The sequence below is a fragment of the Brachyhypopomus gauderio genome, chromosome 3 (assembly GCF_052324685.1).
Source record: "Brachyhypopomus gauderio isolate BG-103 chromosome 3, BGAUD_0.2, whole genome shotgun sequence".
Taxonomy (NCBI): Eukaryota; Metazoa; Chordata; class Actinopteri; order Gymnotiformes; family Hypopomidae; genus Brachyhypopomus; species Brachyhypopomus gauderio.
In genome coordinates, this window is record NC_135213.1 from 13,223,084 (window position 1) to 13,240,719 (window position 17,636).

Genomic DNA, 17,636 nt, shown 5'->3' on the forward strand with positions numbered 1-17,636 from the left:
CCGCTGCTCCTGGGTTGCATTTACACTCATAAAACCCAGAATAAGAGTTTTAGGAACCCAGAATATTCTTCTGTTGCTTACTGTTACTTATTGCATCTATTGTTTTTTATATTTTTTTTTTTACCTATTTTTTTTACCACTTATTTCATCCTCTTTGTCAATCAGAGGTGGATGGGCTCAACCTTTAAGTCTTGGTTCCTCTCAAGGTTTCTTCCTAATGCTCTTTGCCATTGCTGAAAGGCTGCTTCGTGACAATGGCCATTGTAAAAAATAGCTATATAAATAAATTTGACTTTGACAGTCTGTTTGCCAAAATAAACCGCAGACACTTTTTGAATGGAATGATCAAGTGGAATTCCAGGGGCATTCAAAGTAGCCATATGCCCTAGAAGCCCCAGTCTTGGCAGGTATTTATATAGACCTAATGGAGACAATGTATGCAAAGATTGGATGCTCGAGGTCACACGGTTGGCTGCCTTCAGTCCTTTCATTTGCACATATAGGCTAAGCACAAGCACATTTACACTGGAAAGGACAAAGCAACATTCTTTAGGATTGTGGATAACCTTGCAACCTAGGGGCTCCAAACATGCAGTCAGCAAAATGCAAGGTTGAACAATCTCAGCCACATGGTTGATTTCCTGGGACCCTATGATGTTGCCCAAATTAGCCATGCACAATTGAATTAGACGGACTCAAAAAACATTCCAGGGGTGTTGGAATAATAAAATATTAGCATATCATGATCCTTTACATCAGGCGTACTCAACTAAATTTGTCCGCGGTCCAATTTTGGTAGATACCTGTGACCTGAGGTCCGGTGCGGCGGGGGTGGCGAACGTAAGTTGTTGAGCCGGGGGCGGGGTGGCAAACGTAACACTTGTGACGGTTTCAATAGCCCTGAAATAAATGCTCTGTTTTTTTTGGTCCGTATCCAGTTAATCAGGAATGAGATTGGGTCCGGACAGGACTGCGTTCGGGTCCGGATCCGGACCGCGGTCCGCCAGTTGAGTACCCCTGCTTTACATTTTCCTATATATGTAGCGTAGTTTAATTAGCCTGCAAAAGCATTGCATGAACTGCAAAGGTCAACATTCAAGGGTCCTGTGGACTAGCTCTTTGACCTACGGGGCCCGAACCAGGTATGCATAAACTAGATCTTCAGAAGATGTTGTTTGCAGAACCCTAAATCAAAACTGCCTTCTGCTGTGTTTTGCATTAAGACAAAATATGCCACATGCATTTGAATTGCAAGGTCAAAGCAACACTCCAGCGACCTGTGGTCCAGTCATGCAATCTAGGAGCCCCAAACTGGACACCTTAGGGAGACTGCATATGCCAAGTTTGGAGGCCTTATGTCACACGGTCAACCAGTGGTCACACAGGACGAGCACATTTGAATTGGATGGTCAAAATAATACTCCAGGGACCTGAAAAGCAGTCGTGTGACCTAGAGGCCACAGACATGGTACTCATAAACTGGGACTTAGGGACTATGTATGTTTAGAAGTTTTAACTTTTAAAAGGTCAAAATGTCTGCCTTCTGAATACCTTTCAATAGGCCAACTATTACCAAAGTGGACAGTATTACCAAAGAGGCCAGTCCACATAATGTCATGTCTGCGATACCTGATATTCTCCCCGCTTGACGTCAACGGATTGTCTTTCATATATTGACTCTGTATTGCCTTCTTCCTCCTTGCAAAGTAATGTTTACCCTGGCTTATATACTGATCATTTGTCTGCATACTGTCTGTTATACTCTGTTATGAATTTTGCCTGACATTTGCTTGCCTATATACATACAATAGGGTTGAGAATGCATTGACATGAAAAAGATAGGAGTGTAAAATATAGGTGTTGTTTTGGATTTGTACTGTAGAATAAAGCCTGGGTGTAAGCAGACTTGGTGTTTTTGGATAATCTACTGAAATAAAATATGTGTAATCAAACACTCAACATTCAACAAAATATTATGACTGAAACGACTTCCATTTTGCCATCAGCATTGAATGTAGATATAGAAGAATTTAGCTTGAAATTAATGGGACAACCATGTGCATCAAAATATGGCATAAAAGGTCAAACTGGTGTGCATGTTCTGATGCCAAAGGGTTCGGTCCAAGCTTCAACATATGACAAGATGGGAACGGTGGTGGGATGTTCTTATTGAATTATATTTCTTTAAAATTCACTTTCGTGTAATGTTATTTTGCCATCATCTTTTTTTTAATCAGATCCAGTTATAACTTGCATATGAATCTTTGAATGTATACACAGTTTATAAAGTTTACTGTAGTTTTTCTCTTTCTTTCTTCCCATACCCACTCACATACTTAAGTCTCTCAAGTGGCAGTGTACCTGGTTGCTTTAATTAAAGTTAGAGTGAAGATAGCTATCTGCCACTGACACCAGAGACTGCCTTCAGGAGGGATAATGTTCCATGGTGCCACTCACTGTAACCACAGGCAGCCAAGCTGAATGAGTCTAAACTTAATTACACTCCATAAAAGGCTGTTCAACAAAGTAGCTACTACAATAGTGCAAACACTAAATCAGGGCACAGAACAAAAGAGGAAGAACAAAGAAACACCCTCTGCTAGTTTATAGGTTTTCTGGTACATTTTATGGTGTAGGCAAAATGGATTGAAAAGATGACTTTAGGACAGTGATTTAATTAAATTTATCATTTATACTCTTTTTTGTCACGGTTGGCCCCTGACTCCACCATCGTTGGTGTTTGTGTATACGTTCATCTATGTCTACGTGTGCTTACATCCGTTAGAGAGTGCATGTTTGTAGGTGTTATTCGTTTGTAGCTGTCTCTTGTCTCGTTATCATTATGTGTTACACTTGTGTCTTGTTATCGTCAGTGTATGTGCGTGTGTGTGTGTTGTCTATGTTCTTTGTCAGTCATTATCTGACTTCAGTCCTCTCTCAAGACTCTCTGCTCAGCATCCTGTTTCCTCGCAGTTATTGCAATTTTTTTTTTATTTAAATCTAATCCGTTAATCATTGTCGGCTCTAGCAGCAGCTTCAACAGTGTGCCATAAGACACTACTGTTGTAAAAAGAAAAAAAGAAAAAAAAAGCTATTGCCCATCTAAATCAAGACCAGTTTAATGGTGTTATATATTTCCGTAAAGTCACCTCCGGGGCTTGTGAATTGCCTAATGTCACATTAAACATTGTATTAAATGTGACATGTCCAAATCAGATATGTCATTTCTTCTTTAACAAACTGTGCAATGCAGATCTTGTGAGGACCACAGTGTTCATTTCAATGACTTGTAGTTACAGCTATTGAATTAGACTATGTGGAAATCAATAGACCAAGTGCTCCATTTTTAAGGTGAACCAGGATGTGCTACGGTAACAATTAGATGTGGCTTAGCTCTCATTACCAAACACAGACCTTTGAATGATGTTCAATAATGCAGTGACATATGGACTATATGATGTGATTGGTGTAGTGAAGTGGGTAATAACACAGCAGCCCCTGAGGAGGACTGGGGTTTAATACTAGACTGGGGTTTAATACTAGACTAGGCAAGTGCTCCATGCCATAACAAAAAAGACTCCTAACACTAGACTTGCCTTCCTCTGCAACTGTAAGTTACTCTGGATAAGAGTGTTTGCCGAATGTGTAAAATGGAATAGGGACTGTACAGGTAGAATATAACCAGGTGTGATAACCATTTACGAAGCTATTATGTCCTAACAGTTGGGATGATCTGACTGCTATGGGCCAGCTCACAGGACTCATGCAGAACATGAATTCTTTGTTGAAGTATTGATGTGGATAACTACATAAATCTGTACATCTCTTGAGATTATTAAACCAATAACAAATAATTTCTTCATTGCAGTATAGAACCTTTTGAAGTTTGGTTAACACCTGGATGAACAGGTTTAACTGACTTTGAGGTTACAGCTATAGCTGATTATTACATTTTCCATCTTTTTGACCTTGTGTGAATTCAGACAGAGGAAAAACAAGATCACGGACAAATACCCTGGCAGAACTATTTGATAGGCAGTCTTATTCAGGTATCTTGGATAGCAAATTCATGCAGTCCATGGATAGTCCATTTTAAGGCCTTGAGAAACATTTAATAAAAAAAAAACTGAAAACCCTGAGAAATGGCATTAACATGAGAAACATTCACTTACATGTAGAAAATCAAACTTTCCTATACTACCTTCCATGTAGGATATCAGTCTGATAACACATCTGCAAGGTCTGGATGACTAAATAGATATAGCTGAAGTGTCAGAAAGCAGTTAGCAATGCCCTTACCCACAGGTGACATCTCAGGAACACTTGCCGTGTAAGGACCCTCCAGAAACTTTGGCTCATTGTCGTTGATGTCCTGGACCTTGATGACGAATTCAGACTCGGGTTCCAGGGGGCGGTTAGTATCGATGTCTACAGCCTGAGCTCGGAGTGTGTAATAAGGTTTCTCCTCCCTGTCCAGGCTGCGCAGTGCATGGATGTCCCCTGTGGTCTGGTCAATCGTGAAAATGGTGCCAGCACCTTCCCCCGACAGAGTGTATTTCACCGCACTGTCTCCTTTATCAAGATCCGTGTGCAGCTGACAGAGTAGAGAAATACCAGACAGTAAATTTAATGGATACAACTGTACAGGATGGCAGTCATAATAATATGATCACATCTTCACTGTAACATGTGCATCTTCCATCAGTGGTAAATAAATGTCCATAAACTGAATCATCAGACACTGTCTACTAAGTTCTCCACTGACATTCACGGATGTGTTTCCTCCAGATTCCTCTTGCATGATTGGCCAATTTGATTTACCATATCATAGTATTCACTCACACTCAGCCAGTAGTAACAAAAAGAACCTTGTGAGGTAATAAATTATTCAACTTAGGGTTCCTACACTAAGGGAAATCTCATTTTCAGCTGGACGCTTGCAGACAAAATGATGTGATTGAATCTATTGGATGAATGATGAGTTAACCTGATAAGCTGACCTCATTCTGTCTGCACCTTACAGTTTTGTCTTTTGTTTTTTCTCCCTAATAATTTATTTTTTCTCTTCTTAAGACACATCGATGCACACCTCTCTGTTCTGTTCCTCTCACACATCTTAATACTCATCCAACACTTCCAACAGCATATTTCAGAATATTCCTTAACTAAAAAATCATACTCTTTAGCTCTAAGTAAAACAAGCACACCTATCTCAGAATTTCAATAAACGTACCTACATAGTAGTTTTCAGGTGACAGTAAAAAAAAAGTTAGATATGGTGCTAATAAAAAAGTGATATGATATCAATTCTGGTTGTCATATGGTGGAAAACCATATCAGTTAGGACATATTCATGTTATACATAAGTTATGAACTATTATTGTCATTATTAATTATTATATTTATATTAGATTGGGATAATAAAACCATCAAATCAATCTCTAATGTGACCAAATTACATTGATAATAGTAGATCCTGTTCATATGACCTCTGTGTGCTTAAAACATTCAGTTTGGGTGGCCAGTAATACAAATATAAAAGGATTTGTCCCCTAATTATCTACAACCTCTATCCTAACAATTAAAGATAGAGTTTAAAGAACAAAGATGTTTAAAAGAGAAAAAAACCCTGCACATTTTCTGATTAAATGCTGGCTCAAAAGTTGAGCTGTACTAATTAAAAATTCCATTAGGCTAACAATAGTAATCAATGACATAAAGAAATTCATTAATGGGGGAGTAGCACTAGAGCGCTCTTTCTAATGTGCTGCCTCATCTATTGGATCCTGTGGGGGGAAAGCACATCATCAGGCACACACACACACACACACACACACACACACACACACACACACACACACACACACACACACACACAGCACACACATACACACAGGCACACACATACACACACAGGCACACACACACATACACACAGGCACACACACACACACACACACACACACACACACACACACACACACACACACACACACACACACACACACACACACATACACACAGGCACACACACACACACACACACACACACACAGTCTTTTTTTTTGCCTATACTTCTCAAAAGTTAGTTCTAAATTGTATTGCGGGAAAACATCCTAAAAATAAGAGTTATGCATTAGGCGGACTAGAAGTAGGCAGCACGCCCAAATGTTCATTGCAGCTTCTTCAATAATATGTCTTCCTCAGTTTGTGCCCTGACATAGACATGACAAGAGGTAGTCAGAGAATATCTGACAGTCGTAAAGCAGGAAAAGCAAGACATAATCGAGTTATTGTCCTGCACATTCAGCAACACGAGGGAACTGATGAAACAAGAACCTGTAGTGAAGAGGCAAGCAGGGAACAAGAGTACTGGCGTAATCCACACATGGATAGATTTTGTGTGTGTGTGTGTGTGTGTGTGTGTGTGTGTTTGAGAAGAGTGTGTATTTTACAAACAAACACAATTGCTGTTCAACCTTGAAGATAATAAACACTCACATTTACAGCTCTACTGGTTAGGAAATTGCTGTTGTATAATTTGAACCAGTTCAAGCCCCTTTCTTTTTGCAGGGTGTCTGTTTGCATGGGTGCATTGTGGGGAACCCGACAGGTGTTGGAGTGGGCCCATCAAATACTTCCCCTGTCTCACAATAGCAGCAATTAGCAGGCAGGTCTGGTGCCTGTGGACACAGCAGGGCTGTAATAAGCTACAGGAATAATGTGAGACCCATTATCATTAGGTTTCTGTCAGAGAGGCGGAGAATCACAAGCTCAACATCATGGCAACTTTTGCAGTGGTTTTACAGCTTTCTGTTGACCCACATAACGTCTTCCATCAAGGTGTTCATTCCAGAAAAGGAGAAGGGCGCAAGATAGACACCTTTCACATGTGTAGCATGTGTGTGTGGGTGCGTGTGTGTGTGTGTGTATTTTGTCCTTCTATGCCCGTATTTTCACAAACAAAGTGAAACACACACCAAAAGGTTTAAAAAGTTGTATATTACAGTTTTTGATGACTGCTAACGTGCGTTTGTCCAATCTGTAGTCACATTTTCAAAACTCTAAACACATTGAACACAACATCAGTCTTCAGTGGTTATACTATTAGTTCAATTCATGTTGTTATGGCACAAAATGCAGTCATTTTACATGTTTTTATAATGCTTTAATTTTCTATACACACAAGGTTATCCAATAACAAAATTCTGGATCATTTTTGCCTTATTTACAATTGCTTGCACACAGCATGTCAAAAATGAAAACCTAAGGTTCAAAACCTTAAATACTGTATAAAATGCAAAGTTCTGCAAAAACAAAGGCAGCTGAAAAGCTATTACTGTAATACATATTTTTTGCACATATAGAACAATGAAATAAAATGAAGTATAGTAATGTACTGGGTCAGAGAGGAGCAAATATAGCAATTTGTCCTGCAATCTCAAGTGCTGGTTTGGTCCTTCACAAATGCCAGATTGGTCCCTATAACAGTGACCTCCTTCTTTCGTTTTTGAATGAACTCTACCAACAACTGGTTCCAGAAGCAGAAATGGAACAGGTGGGAGGAAACACAAGGACACTTGTGATGGGACAATGTAGCATTTTGTCATTCTCATGTCATCACAAACTGGTTTATAGATTATCCAAGAGTGATGTCTCTTTTCCTCCCGCCCAATCTCGCCTTTCCTCAACACCACTAAGGAACTTTTTTCAGTCTGGAGGTTGAAGGTGTATGATCATTGGCCCCATGACCAAATGTCCCTCCTGGATGCAATGGATCCCGACTGCAGAGACATTTCAGCTGAAGACTGCCAGGGGTGAATACGGCATACCAAGCTTTTCTATCCCAGGTGCATGGCAAGGGCCAACATCAGATGATGTTGGATGAATGTGGATGAAAACGTGGTCAACTGCTGAAGACCACTTACATTACACATAACAAGACTGTTCAGTTTTGTATTCTGTTTTTTCCCCCTTGTGTGGCTTTTTTTGTATATGTGTATTTTTACACATATGGGACCATGGTTAATTATGTTTACAATTACGGTAATTGTTTTTTAGGTTAGGCCACAATTTACAGTAATGTCCCTAATACAGTAAAATATAACCTTTACTGCAAAACTGTTACTCACTCCTTTTTTGTCTAATCTACATTCCATATAGTACCTAACAGTAAATATCACTCATTGTGTAGACAGTATGTTGCCAAAAATGTACATTTGAAAAAAAGTCCAAATGAAGCGGATTACAGTAAAAACTGACTAAGGAAACAACAGATGTTACTGTAAAATATCTGTTGTTTTCTGGGAGAGAGTAATATTACATGTAATACTGTTTCTGTATTGCCATCAAATGTTAGTTTTTTTACAGTGCTTGTACAGCGTTTGACTATGTTCATCTCGAATAGAGAATATGTGCTAGTGTTTGAAAGAATGATTGGATAATGAACCAGGTTTGCTGTGTTTTAACAAAGTTGGTGTATAAAGAGAAAACTTTGTTTGCGTTGTGAAATGCAGAGTTGTTATTTAGTTAAGAAAATGCGTTTTTGAACACAATATTAACTATTTGGCTATTTGTGTGAGGTCAATGTGTTGCTGTGTTTAGAGTTTTGACAATGTATCACAAGTATTGGGAAACGCATGTTAGCAGTCGTCAAAAACTGTAATGCCTCTGTATTGCAATTCAGTCAAATGTTCTTTAATCCGGCTAGGGAGCATGAGGAGATCAGAGCACCTTTCATCAATTTGTATGTATGTGAGTGTGTGGATATCTTTACAGTCTTACATAGAGTGCTCACATTGTGTTCATGAAATATGCCTGTTAATGTGCCCTAGCAGTTTTTGTACTCTGGAGAAGCTGTATTATATATTTTGTGGTTAGTGCATGTACAGACAGTCATGACCTTTCTCTCCCCTCCTTCACTTATCTTAGTTTCCTTGCTGTACCGCTCCTTCTCTCTCTTCATGTCTCTCTCCCTCTCTCTCACACTCCTCTTGTCTCTCTATCTCTCTTAATCAGTCCTTTCTTTCTCTTCCTCCATCTCTGCCTCTAACTCTGTTTCCCTCTAAACCTCTCAGGATGTTAGACAGGGCCGTAGAATACTCAAGGACTTTCCTGTTCTTTCCCTCTCTTACTGTTTTATCTCTACAACTCAGCATCACTGTAAAATGATATGGGCATGAAAAGTCTTTAGTGCACTTTCATTTATAGTTGAGAGGTGTGTAAACATGACTTTCTTTGTATCTCACTTGCCAGGTGTTTACATTTTATTGTTTATTTTTGTCTTCCTCTAGTTGAAAAGTTGTGTGTGTGTGTGTGTGTGTGTGTGTGTGTGTGTGTGTGTGTGTGTGTGTGTGTGTGTGTGTGGTTGTATCTACCAGCTGTATGTGTGTGTTTGTTCTTCTGATGTTTGTATTTATCATTTGCATTAACACAAAGGCAAACTTAACTTCTGCAAAACAGATTGTGAATCAACAGCTGGTCATATCAAAGTCACGTTATGTTCTATTCAAAGTGCCCCATAACAAGCACTGCAACTGGCACATTCAAACTTCCAACTGGACCAGAACTGACCAGAGGAGTCGGAGCGCTTCTGAATGCTCTTTGTATGTTTAGCATAAACATTTGATATTCAGCATGCTAAGGTTCACAGTTTGTTTAAATATGACATTATGTATTTCAATATTTGGGAGAGTTGTACACATATTTATTGATTCAGATGTCACTCTGTGAGTAAAGGTGAGATACCAGATATTTCTACAATGAACAATATAATTAATATTGAGAAATATATGCAAAACACTTATTATTACCTGATGGAAAATGTTCAATTTCATAATGTCATAGTATTTGACATGAGAAAAACCAAACGTCTATTTATGTACACATTCTGTATGGATGACAGCATTTATTTTAAATCATATTATAAGTTATAAATATCAGTATTACTTTCATATTAAAACTAAGATATGAAAAAGTAGAAAACAAATCTGAGAACAGATCCACTTTTATCCACAAAATATCAAACTGAATCCCTGTGCTATCGTATTGGAAAAAGCCAGTAAGTGATAGAGATTGAAGCATTAGCAGTGTTTTAATGTGCTCCTGGAGCAATTCAAGCAGAAATCCCATTATTAAAGCAGATCAGACCAAAATGTGGGAAAAGATATTATATTGGCACAGCAGATAAATTACATCATTATCTTTTTTTTCCATGATGCTCTTTTTTTGGTGTAGCTTGCAAGCCTCATCATCAACATACATTACCATTGTAAATGTCTTCAGTTCCCTAAACGTATTATAATGGGCCACTGGATTATTGGCAAGTCAGATGCATAATTGGAGTCAGTGTAATCCTTATAAATGACTTCACATCTGCAGTCTCAGAATTAGTTTGGCACTAGGTCTAAATGCCACAGAAAAGTGAACAGGTCCTTTAACTATCATTGTGCTATGACTTTAAATGAAATAGTGTCAAATCTTGCATCAAACCTCACGATTAGACTATATCATCAGGTTGAACATATGGCTGCTTGTCTGTAAATTTGTAAGACTAAAACTTGAGTTAGCCCTGGTTAGGCTTGTGTTGGAATGAATTCTGGAGTCCTTACTGTAGTAACTGTAATATTTTTTTGTCATCACTGTGCAAGACATAATGTGGTACTCCGTTAGAGAAATTCAAATCCATTAGTGCTGAAGAAATGCCTCATTGACTTGTTTGTGTCTGTTTAGAGCTTCACCCGTAATGGGCCATGCGCTGCCTGGGTTGGGTCAGTCTTCATATTACTGTCCATATCGAAGGGCCATTGCCCATTGCAAACAGAGTAGCCATAAAAAACCATGATGAGACACAAGCTCAAACAGGCAGTCGGTATTGCCAGAGAGAAGCCCGCAGTTGGCCATGGCTCACATAAATGCTTTAGACATGCTCCATGAACACAGAGAGTAGATAATCATGGTGTGCTTTGCAGGGTCTATGGGCACAGTAACCTTGATTATTGCGTAGGTCAGTGGAGATGATTCTTTCTGTGGTCATTTAAGGCCAATTAGTAAAGAGTAAAGGCTGTGATTGTATTATGCAAGTTAATGACTTGGCTGGCTTGTAGGTCATTTGTTTATAGTGTGTGTCATGCTTTTACCTTTGACATATAGTTTAAACTACACACGGGCAGCAACATATGTTTGTTAGCAATTGCTGATTTAAAAGACATCTGGACAAAGGGAAGACAAAAAATACAATCCTATTAATAGGCGATGGAACGATACTACACTAATATTATCAAAGGTTTTAAAACTATTTCTTAACAGAAAATCAGGTGTCTCAGTGATTTATTGCACTTGTAAAATGCATGTGCAGTTCTTTATTCTGTTTGCATGGGTTATAGACTTATTTTCACTACTGAATATCTGGAAGTTGAGAAGTTGTGTTGAGAAGCCTTTGGGGAAGGCAACCTGTCTTTGTTCTTCAATTATAGAGCCTTACAGAGAAATGATTCTGGGAAAGGGATTTGATACAAGAAGTGTCATCAGCAAAAAAACAAGAGAGAGAAAGAGAGAGAGAGAGACAGAGACAGACAGACAGACAGACAGAGAGACAGACAGAGAGAGAGAGAAACCAAGAGAGAGAGAGAGAGAGAGAGAGAGAGACATTTACCTGTCAAGCTGGCCTGGCTGTGCTCACACAAGCAGGCTGTTGTGGGAGGGTTGACTGCCCTTTCTAACAAAAGTGTCTTATTGACTTGTATTCAAATGAGTGACCTTTCCAGTATATGCTATTTTTATGAATAAAACAAAGGAGGAAGGAGGAGAAGAAGAAAAATAGAGAGTGTGTGAGACAGAGAGCCATTCTGGAACCCATATAACTTAGAACAGTAAATGCATTTATTTTCTAAGTACAGTATTATATCACATATCACAGGTGTTATTTGGTTTTATTACATGAGCTCAGGGGGGCTTTTCTTTGTATGCCTTTGATTGGTTTCCATAAATTGCCATTACTAATCTCCTTAAGCAATACAGCACATATCTCTGCCACCACTGTCCTCTCATTTGTTTTGGGACACCAAGCTGCCCAGTACACTAAACTACAGACTGAGATGGGGCCATACGTGTGTAGACCCACTGGACTGGTGTCTGGAGGTGGGCTATGACTCCAGTGTGCATTTACTCACGAGTTTCATGGATCTGAACTTTCTAACTCACAGCCACAGTCAAACACACACACAAGCATGTACTCACAATCACATACACGCATGCAGGCATACACACACACACACACACACACACACACACACACACACACACACACACACACACACACACACACACACACACACACACACACACACACACACACACACACACACACACACACACACACACACACACAACCTGCTCCTTCAAATGTCTCATTTTACTTCTGGCCTCTGGTAAAGGTGACCCTACAAAATTCTTATACCGTTTATATATGACTACCTCATCATCTGTGGAATACTGATAGTGTAAATGATAAAGAAAGATTACTTGTCATTGCGACTCTCTTAGCAGGAAAAAAACCCCAAAACTACACCATGCTTATTAACGAGGAGCCATTTCCTGATATATAAATCAGTTTAATTCACTTCATTTTGTTGATGAAAATAATTTTGGAATAGTCTCTTGAGAAGTACTGCGTATTATAAATTTCACATAATGATCGGCAATACAAGCTCAGTTAAAGTTCACTTCCTGATTTATGGCACCTAAAGTAACACTCCCACCAAAAAAATGAGGGGTAGTAATAGAAGCATAGCTCAGTTGCATTTCCCCAACGGCTCAATAGAGATTTTGTTCCTTGCCTCGGTAATAAATGTTAAATTGCTGATGTGTTGTATTCTTTTCACCTGTGTCTTGGGGCCCCTGTGTTCCATTGCAAATGAATGCAAAACAAAGACCCACATTCTGCCCACATTCCATCAGAGAACTTTCTGCTTGAAAAGCCTATTATGTACTTGTGTGGCTATATATATGTATGTGTGTATATATGTGTGTGTGTGTGTGTGTGTGTGTGTGTGTGTGTGTGTGTGTGTGTGTGTGTGTGTGTGTGTAGTGTAAAGAATTTTAGTTCATGCATATTTTGCATGTTTAGCCATGTTTTAGTTAAATTTAGTTTTAAGTTTAGCAATGAGAATCCTGTGAAAGTTCTCACATTATTTAATTAACTATTAGCATTCAATAATTATAATTAATTCAAGAAGGGAAATAAATTATTATTATCATTATTATTATTATTATTATTATTAATAATAATATTATTATTATTAATAATAATAATAATAATAATAATAATAATATAAGACAAGAATACATAAAGGGCAAAGACAAAAAGCAGAAAAGACAAACAACAAAGTAAGAAAATATATCATATTGATAACACAAATGCTATAAAGACGTTTACTAGCATTTAATTTTTAAGCAGTTGTATGTGTGTGACAGTGTGTGTGTATCTGTATATGGTTCGGGAGGCGGATGTAAAGACACTTTTCTGTCTCTTTCCTGTCAGGGGTGTCTTGCTGTTGTGGTGGTGTTAGCTGTCTCCACTACCCTGGGTGTTAGTTGGGTTTATATCCATAGTGCTAGTTATTCTAAACTAAAGCGACTAAAAGGAAGGTAAACAAATGCAAAGCATTGTTCTCTTTTACACTTTTGCTTTGTTTATTCCTTTGACACCTTGTTTAGAAGACAAAGCCACGCATGCATCCCACCCTACTGCTGTTATTACAGAGACGTAAACAAAAATTGCCACAGATTGCATTCATTAATCCAAATCACACAAAAGCGGAAAACCAACTGACTATCATCTGGATTCCCCAATGTCTCAAAATCTCAGTTTATTCATTAAAGCCTTTCATGAAGATATTTGCATATAGATATTTGCATATAAAGATTTCCATATAGTTGTATATGCATATAGGTACTTGCTGCCCTGTTGTTGCTTCATGGGGTGTTTTCTCTCTTGGAGCAGGCTAATATTTAGGGTAGTTTTACAGATTGAGATAGTAGGTGCTGTTGCCATGCCTGTGATTGATTTGGAACCTTTAATTGCAGATTGTAATTGATGTATTCATAGTTGTTTGGAAATGTTCTCTCCTCTGATAACGTAACAATGGAGAGGGTACACGACAGCTCTGTACTATGGATCATATTGCACTGGAACTCCAGCATCCAGAGGTGTGTTTAAGCTTTCGATTTGCAACTGTTCAGGTTGGGTAAAGATCTGCATGAGGTTGTATTCTGCTTATAAGGCTGAAATACAACAAAATGCTGGCCAGGAGCCAGAGGCAAGTGTTCAGATACTTGGCCTACATGACTAACTACAATTGCTATTGCATTGTGTTTGTCCAAATGTGGTCTTAAGGCTTCGCCTACCAAGTGCAAAGTATATTTCATTTGCAGTGGCTTGAATGCTCAGTGGTACCACCACCCTCCACAGGTGGGAACTAAATGAAACAAAAAGGATAGGATGTCACTTATGCTAAGCTTCTCCATGACATGTGAAGATACTGCAAAACATGCTGTGAAAAGATGCGGTACTCATCTGCAAAGAAGAACACGTGAGGAGGGTGTTGATTATGCCACAGGGCACTTCCACAGCAGGGCAACACCACAGTGTGGGAAATGCAAAGTTGGAAGGCCAAATATGGCAAGCAAGTCTAGCGTTGTTCCTAGTTAATTAATACTTATACATGATGCAGGACACTGGGACCATATGTGAAATAAATGAGTACTGCAGCATTTTACACCCTGTAATTTATCATGACAAAATGTGCAATTATCTTTAACATTACTGACTCATGTGGAATGATGGTTTTGGGGTATCTGTTGTTTCTCTGTTCTGCTTCTGGGTACTGCCTGAAAAAGTGCCTGAGTAAGTGTAATAGTTTATGTCTATGAACTTTTAAATACTCGAAATTTACTAACTCAACTGCATTATGCCATGGTGATTTATAACCTCAGAGTTTTATTGCACTGTTTATAAATAATGCAAACAAACCATTTAGAACTTGTAAATGTGACAGTCCGTCATCAGTTGTTGGTTGTGCACATATCTATTTGTTTAGGCGATTTGTTCCTTTAATGTTTAGGAACTGTTTTAAAATGCCTTACCATGGCTTTCAAATTTAACAAAGACTGACAGAAAATGCTATCATTTACTCTCTTGGCAGTATCATTACTGAAAATGATGATCAACATTCTCCATTTATGTTTTATCGAGAGTGAATAGCACTGCTCCTGTTAATTTATGATAAATTAGTCATGAAATGTCCAGAATACTCTGGTCTTTTTTATGCTGAGCTGTTTTGTTCATGAGATATACACACATACAGTAGATAACGTTCATTGATCATGCCATGGAAACGGTATCAGTTCACGTGGATGCTCAGATGTACATTCTAAAGCTTTAAATCCTCTTCTTACTGGTGTTTTCTTGTATTGGCAGCTATGTCTGTCCTTCTTTGCGTGCCTTAAGATTGCCTTAAGCAAGACTGAGAGATTTCATCTCCTCATGCCTTTCATATGGCCTAAAATCAGTCAATTATTCCAAAGCTCTGGCCAAGGATTAGGATTACGAGGGTAGAAGAGTGAAAGTGTCCAGCTTCTCCCAACCCCCCCCCCCCCCCCCCCCCCCCCCCCCCCCCCAGTCATGGAGACCACGAACAGCACGTGTGCTCAGGCTGATTGCTAAGGCACAGGGCAGATAAGGCTGAGGGAAGTATTATCCAGGGGTAAGCCACAGGGCTCCAAATTACACCCTCAGTATCCTTAAACCTCCTTAAACTTTGCTTTCTCTACACCTTAAGAAAGATTTAAGCGGCTATGGTCCAGAGTGCAAAGAGAAAAAGTAGAGTGTATGTACCAGGACTGGGACATATACAAAGGTGATGAGAAGGAGCAGATGAAACGAGGCCATGGAAGGATATCAGGGAGCAAACATGAATGTATTAGTGCTTCGTCAGTCTGCTAGGACAAGATAATGGTACCTCTCAGTCTTTCATTAACGTCAAGACTTTAACGTTAGCATAACTGCAGTCTGAGGTTACACTGGGTCAGCAACAGTCGCAGCCTTCAAATGTGTTCCTGCAAGGACATTTTTCAGCTGAGCTCCAGTAAGCCCGGGGGAACGTGCCTATGGTAATGCAAGGTCGATATGAAAGCTTCAGATGGAAGTCAGCATATGCATTGATTTTAGTCATTATGCTTCATGACTATTAATACCACAAACAAACAAACAAAAAACTGGATCATAAACTCCCAAGATTAAAACACTATTCAGTTAGAGAAAGAAACGTATTAGTATTATATCTCAGGGTAAAACATTCTGTCTCATTTTCTCTGCTTCTCCCTGATAAACTCCATGTATTGTGCTTCAGTCAGCTCATCTTTCTACCATATTCTAGCTTAGTCATTTTTCTGTTCTCACTGAGTTCTAAACTGCATTTGAAATGTCATTTTTCAAAGCTTTGCACAGTAATTCATTAACTCATTCATGTGCTTAACAACCCCTTACCCTGCCCTCTCTTACCTTGCCCACGTATTGTGGGTCAGATCCCATATATTCCTCCAGGACAAAGAACTGATTCCATACCCATCCCCTCTTCACCCTCTGGAAGCCCCCAGACCCTGCGCCGCGACCTGTTGTGGACATGCCAGCCGGGCTGTGGGGCCAGTCACGGACCGCCCTGCTCTGGGGCTGAGCTGGGGGTATTGTGTGAAGGGGAGCAGAAGAACTCTGCTGGAGGAAGAAGCAGCACAGGAACACCAGCAGACAGGTCCTCTTCAGCATTGGGCGGTCTGGGACGGCACGGTTTTCAAAGTCCAGAGAAGAGTGGACGATGGAGACTAGAGAGCCAGGGTGATGGGGGAGGGCTGGATATTGATGCCTGGGGGACTAGGAGCGGGTGATGGAGGCACCAGGTAGGTGGTCACTCAAAGCCTGGTGCTCATCAGCCGATCTTGCTAGTGGTACAGGGCCAGTCAACCAGGTAGTAAATCATCACCTGAAATTATGAATAAAGAGAATAATGAATAATTTCGTTAGTGAATTTGATTGTGCTGATTATTAATACTGAGATGTATAATCATACAGAAAGCAATATTTTGACACAGTCCACTACTGACTGCAGGTATAGGGCTATAATACAAAACAGGACTGGACTAGATTTGAAAGTGTTGAAACCATGCTTTCATTCTGATTTTTAAACCAGTTTTCTCACTGATATATAATGCAAACAAAGCAATAAGAAATTGTAAATGCTCGTCATTGGTTATTTTGTCATTTTTCATCAAATGTAAGACTTCCCATACTTGCTTTGTGAAAATCTCACAAACTCACAATTGACTAGTGTCCATCAAATGTCCAACTTGATAAATGGGTGGGGGCAACAAGGCCATCCTTTCTTTCCAGAGAACAAGGCCTTTTACAACAGTACAGTGAGTCTGAATCTCAGCCGAATAGTTTGAATACTGTTGTTTGAATGCTGAAAAGGTGAAACTTTAGTTACTCACTAAAGGCAATTCTTGGATATTTTCCATGTATTTTTCAATATAAATGATACTTAAAGAGAAAATTACATGTGCTAGTATTCAATGCAGCAGAT

At 39.2% G+C, this 17,636-nt stretch overlaps 1 protein-coding gene across 2 annotated transcripts in view; it reads right to left on the minus strand.

The window, feature by feature from the left end:
* cdh12b (cadherin 12b) overlaps positions 1 to 17,636 on the minus strand; it is a 95,464-nt gene that overhangs the window by 42,569 nt on the left and 35,259 nt on the right. For both annotated transcript variants that reach the window (XM_076999622.1, XM_076999623.1), the window contains exons 2-3: positions 16,562 to 17,036; positions 4,300 to 4,594 (exon numbers count right to left, since the gene is read on the minus strand). In XM_076999622.1, the coding sequence (XP_076855737.1) occupies positions 4,300 to 4,594; positions 16,562 to 16,822 (556 nt within the window). In that variant the 5' untranslated portion in view covers positions 16,823 to 17,036. The remainder of the gene's footprint in view (positions 1 to 4,299; positions 4,595 to 16,561; positions 17,037 to 17,636) is intronic.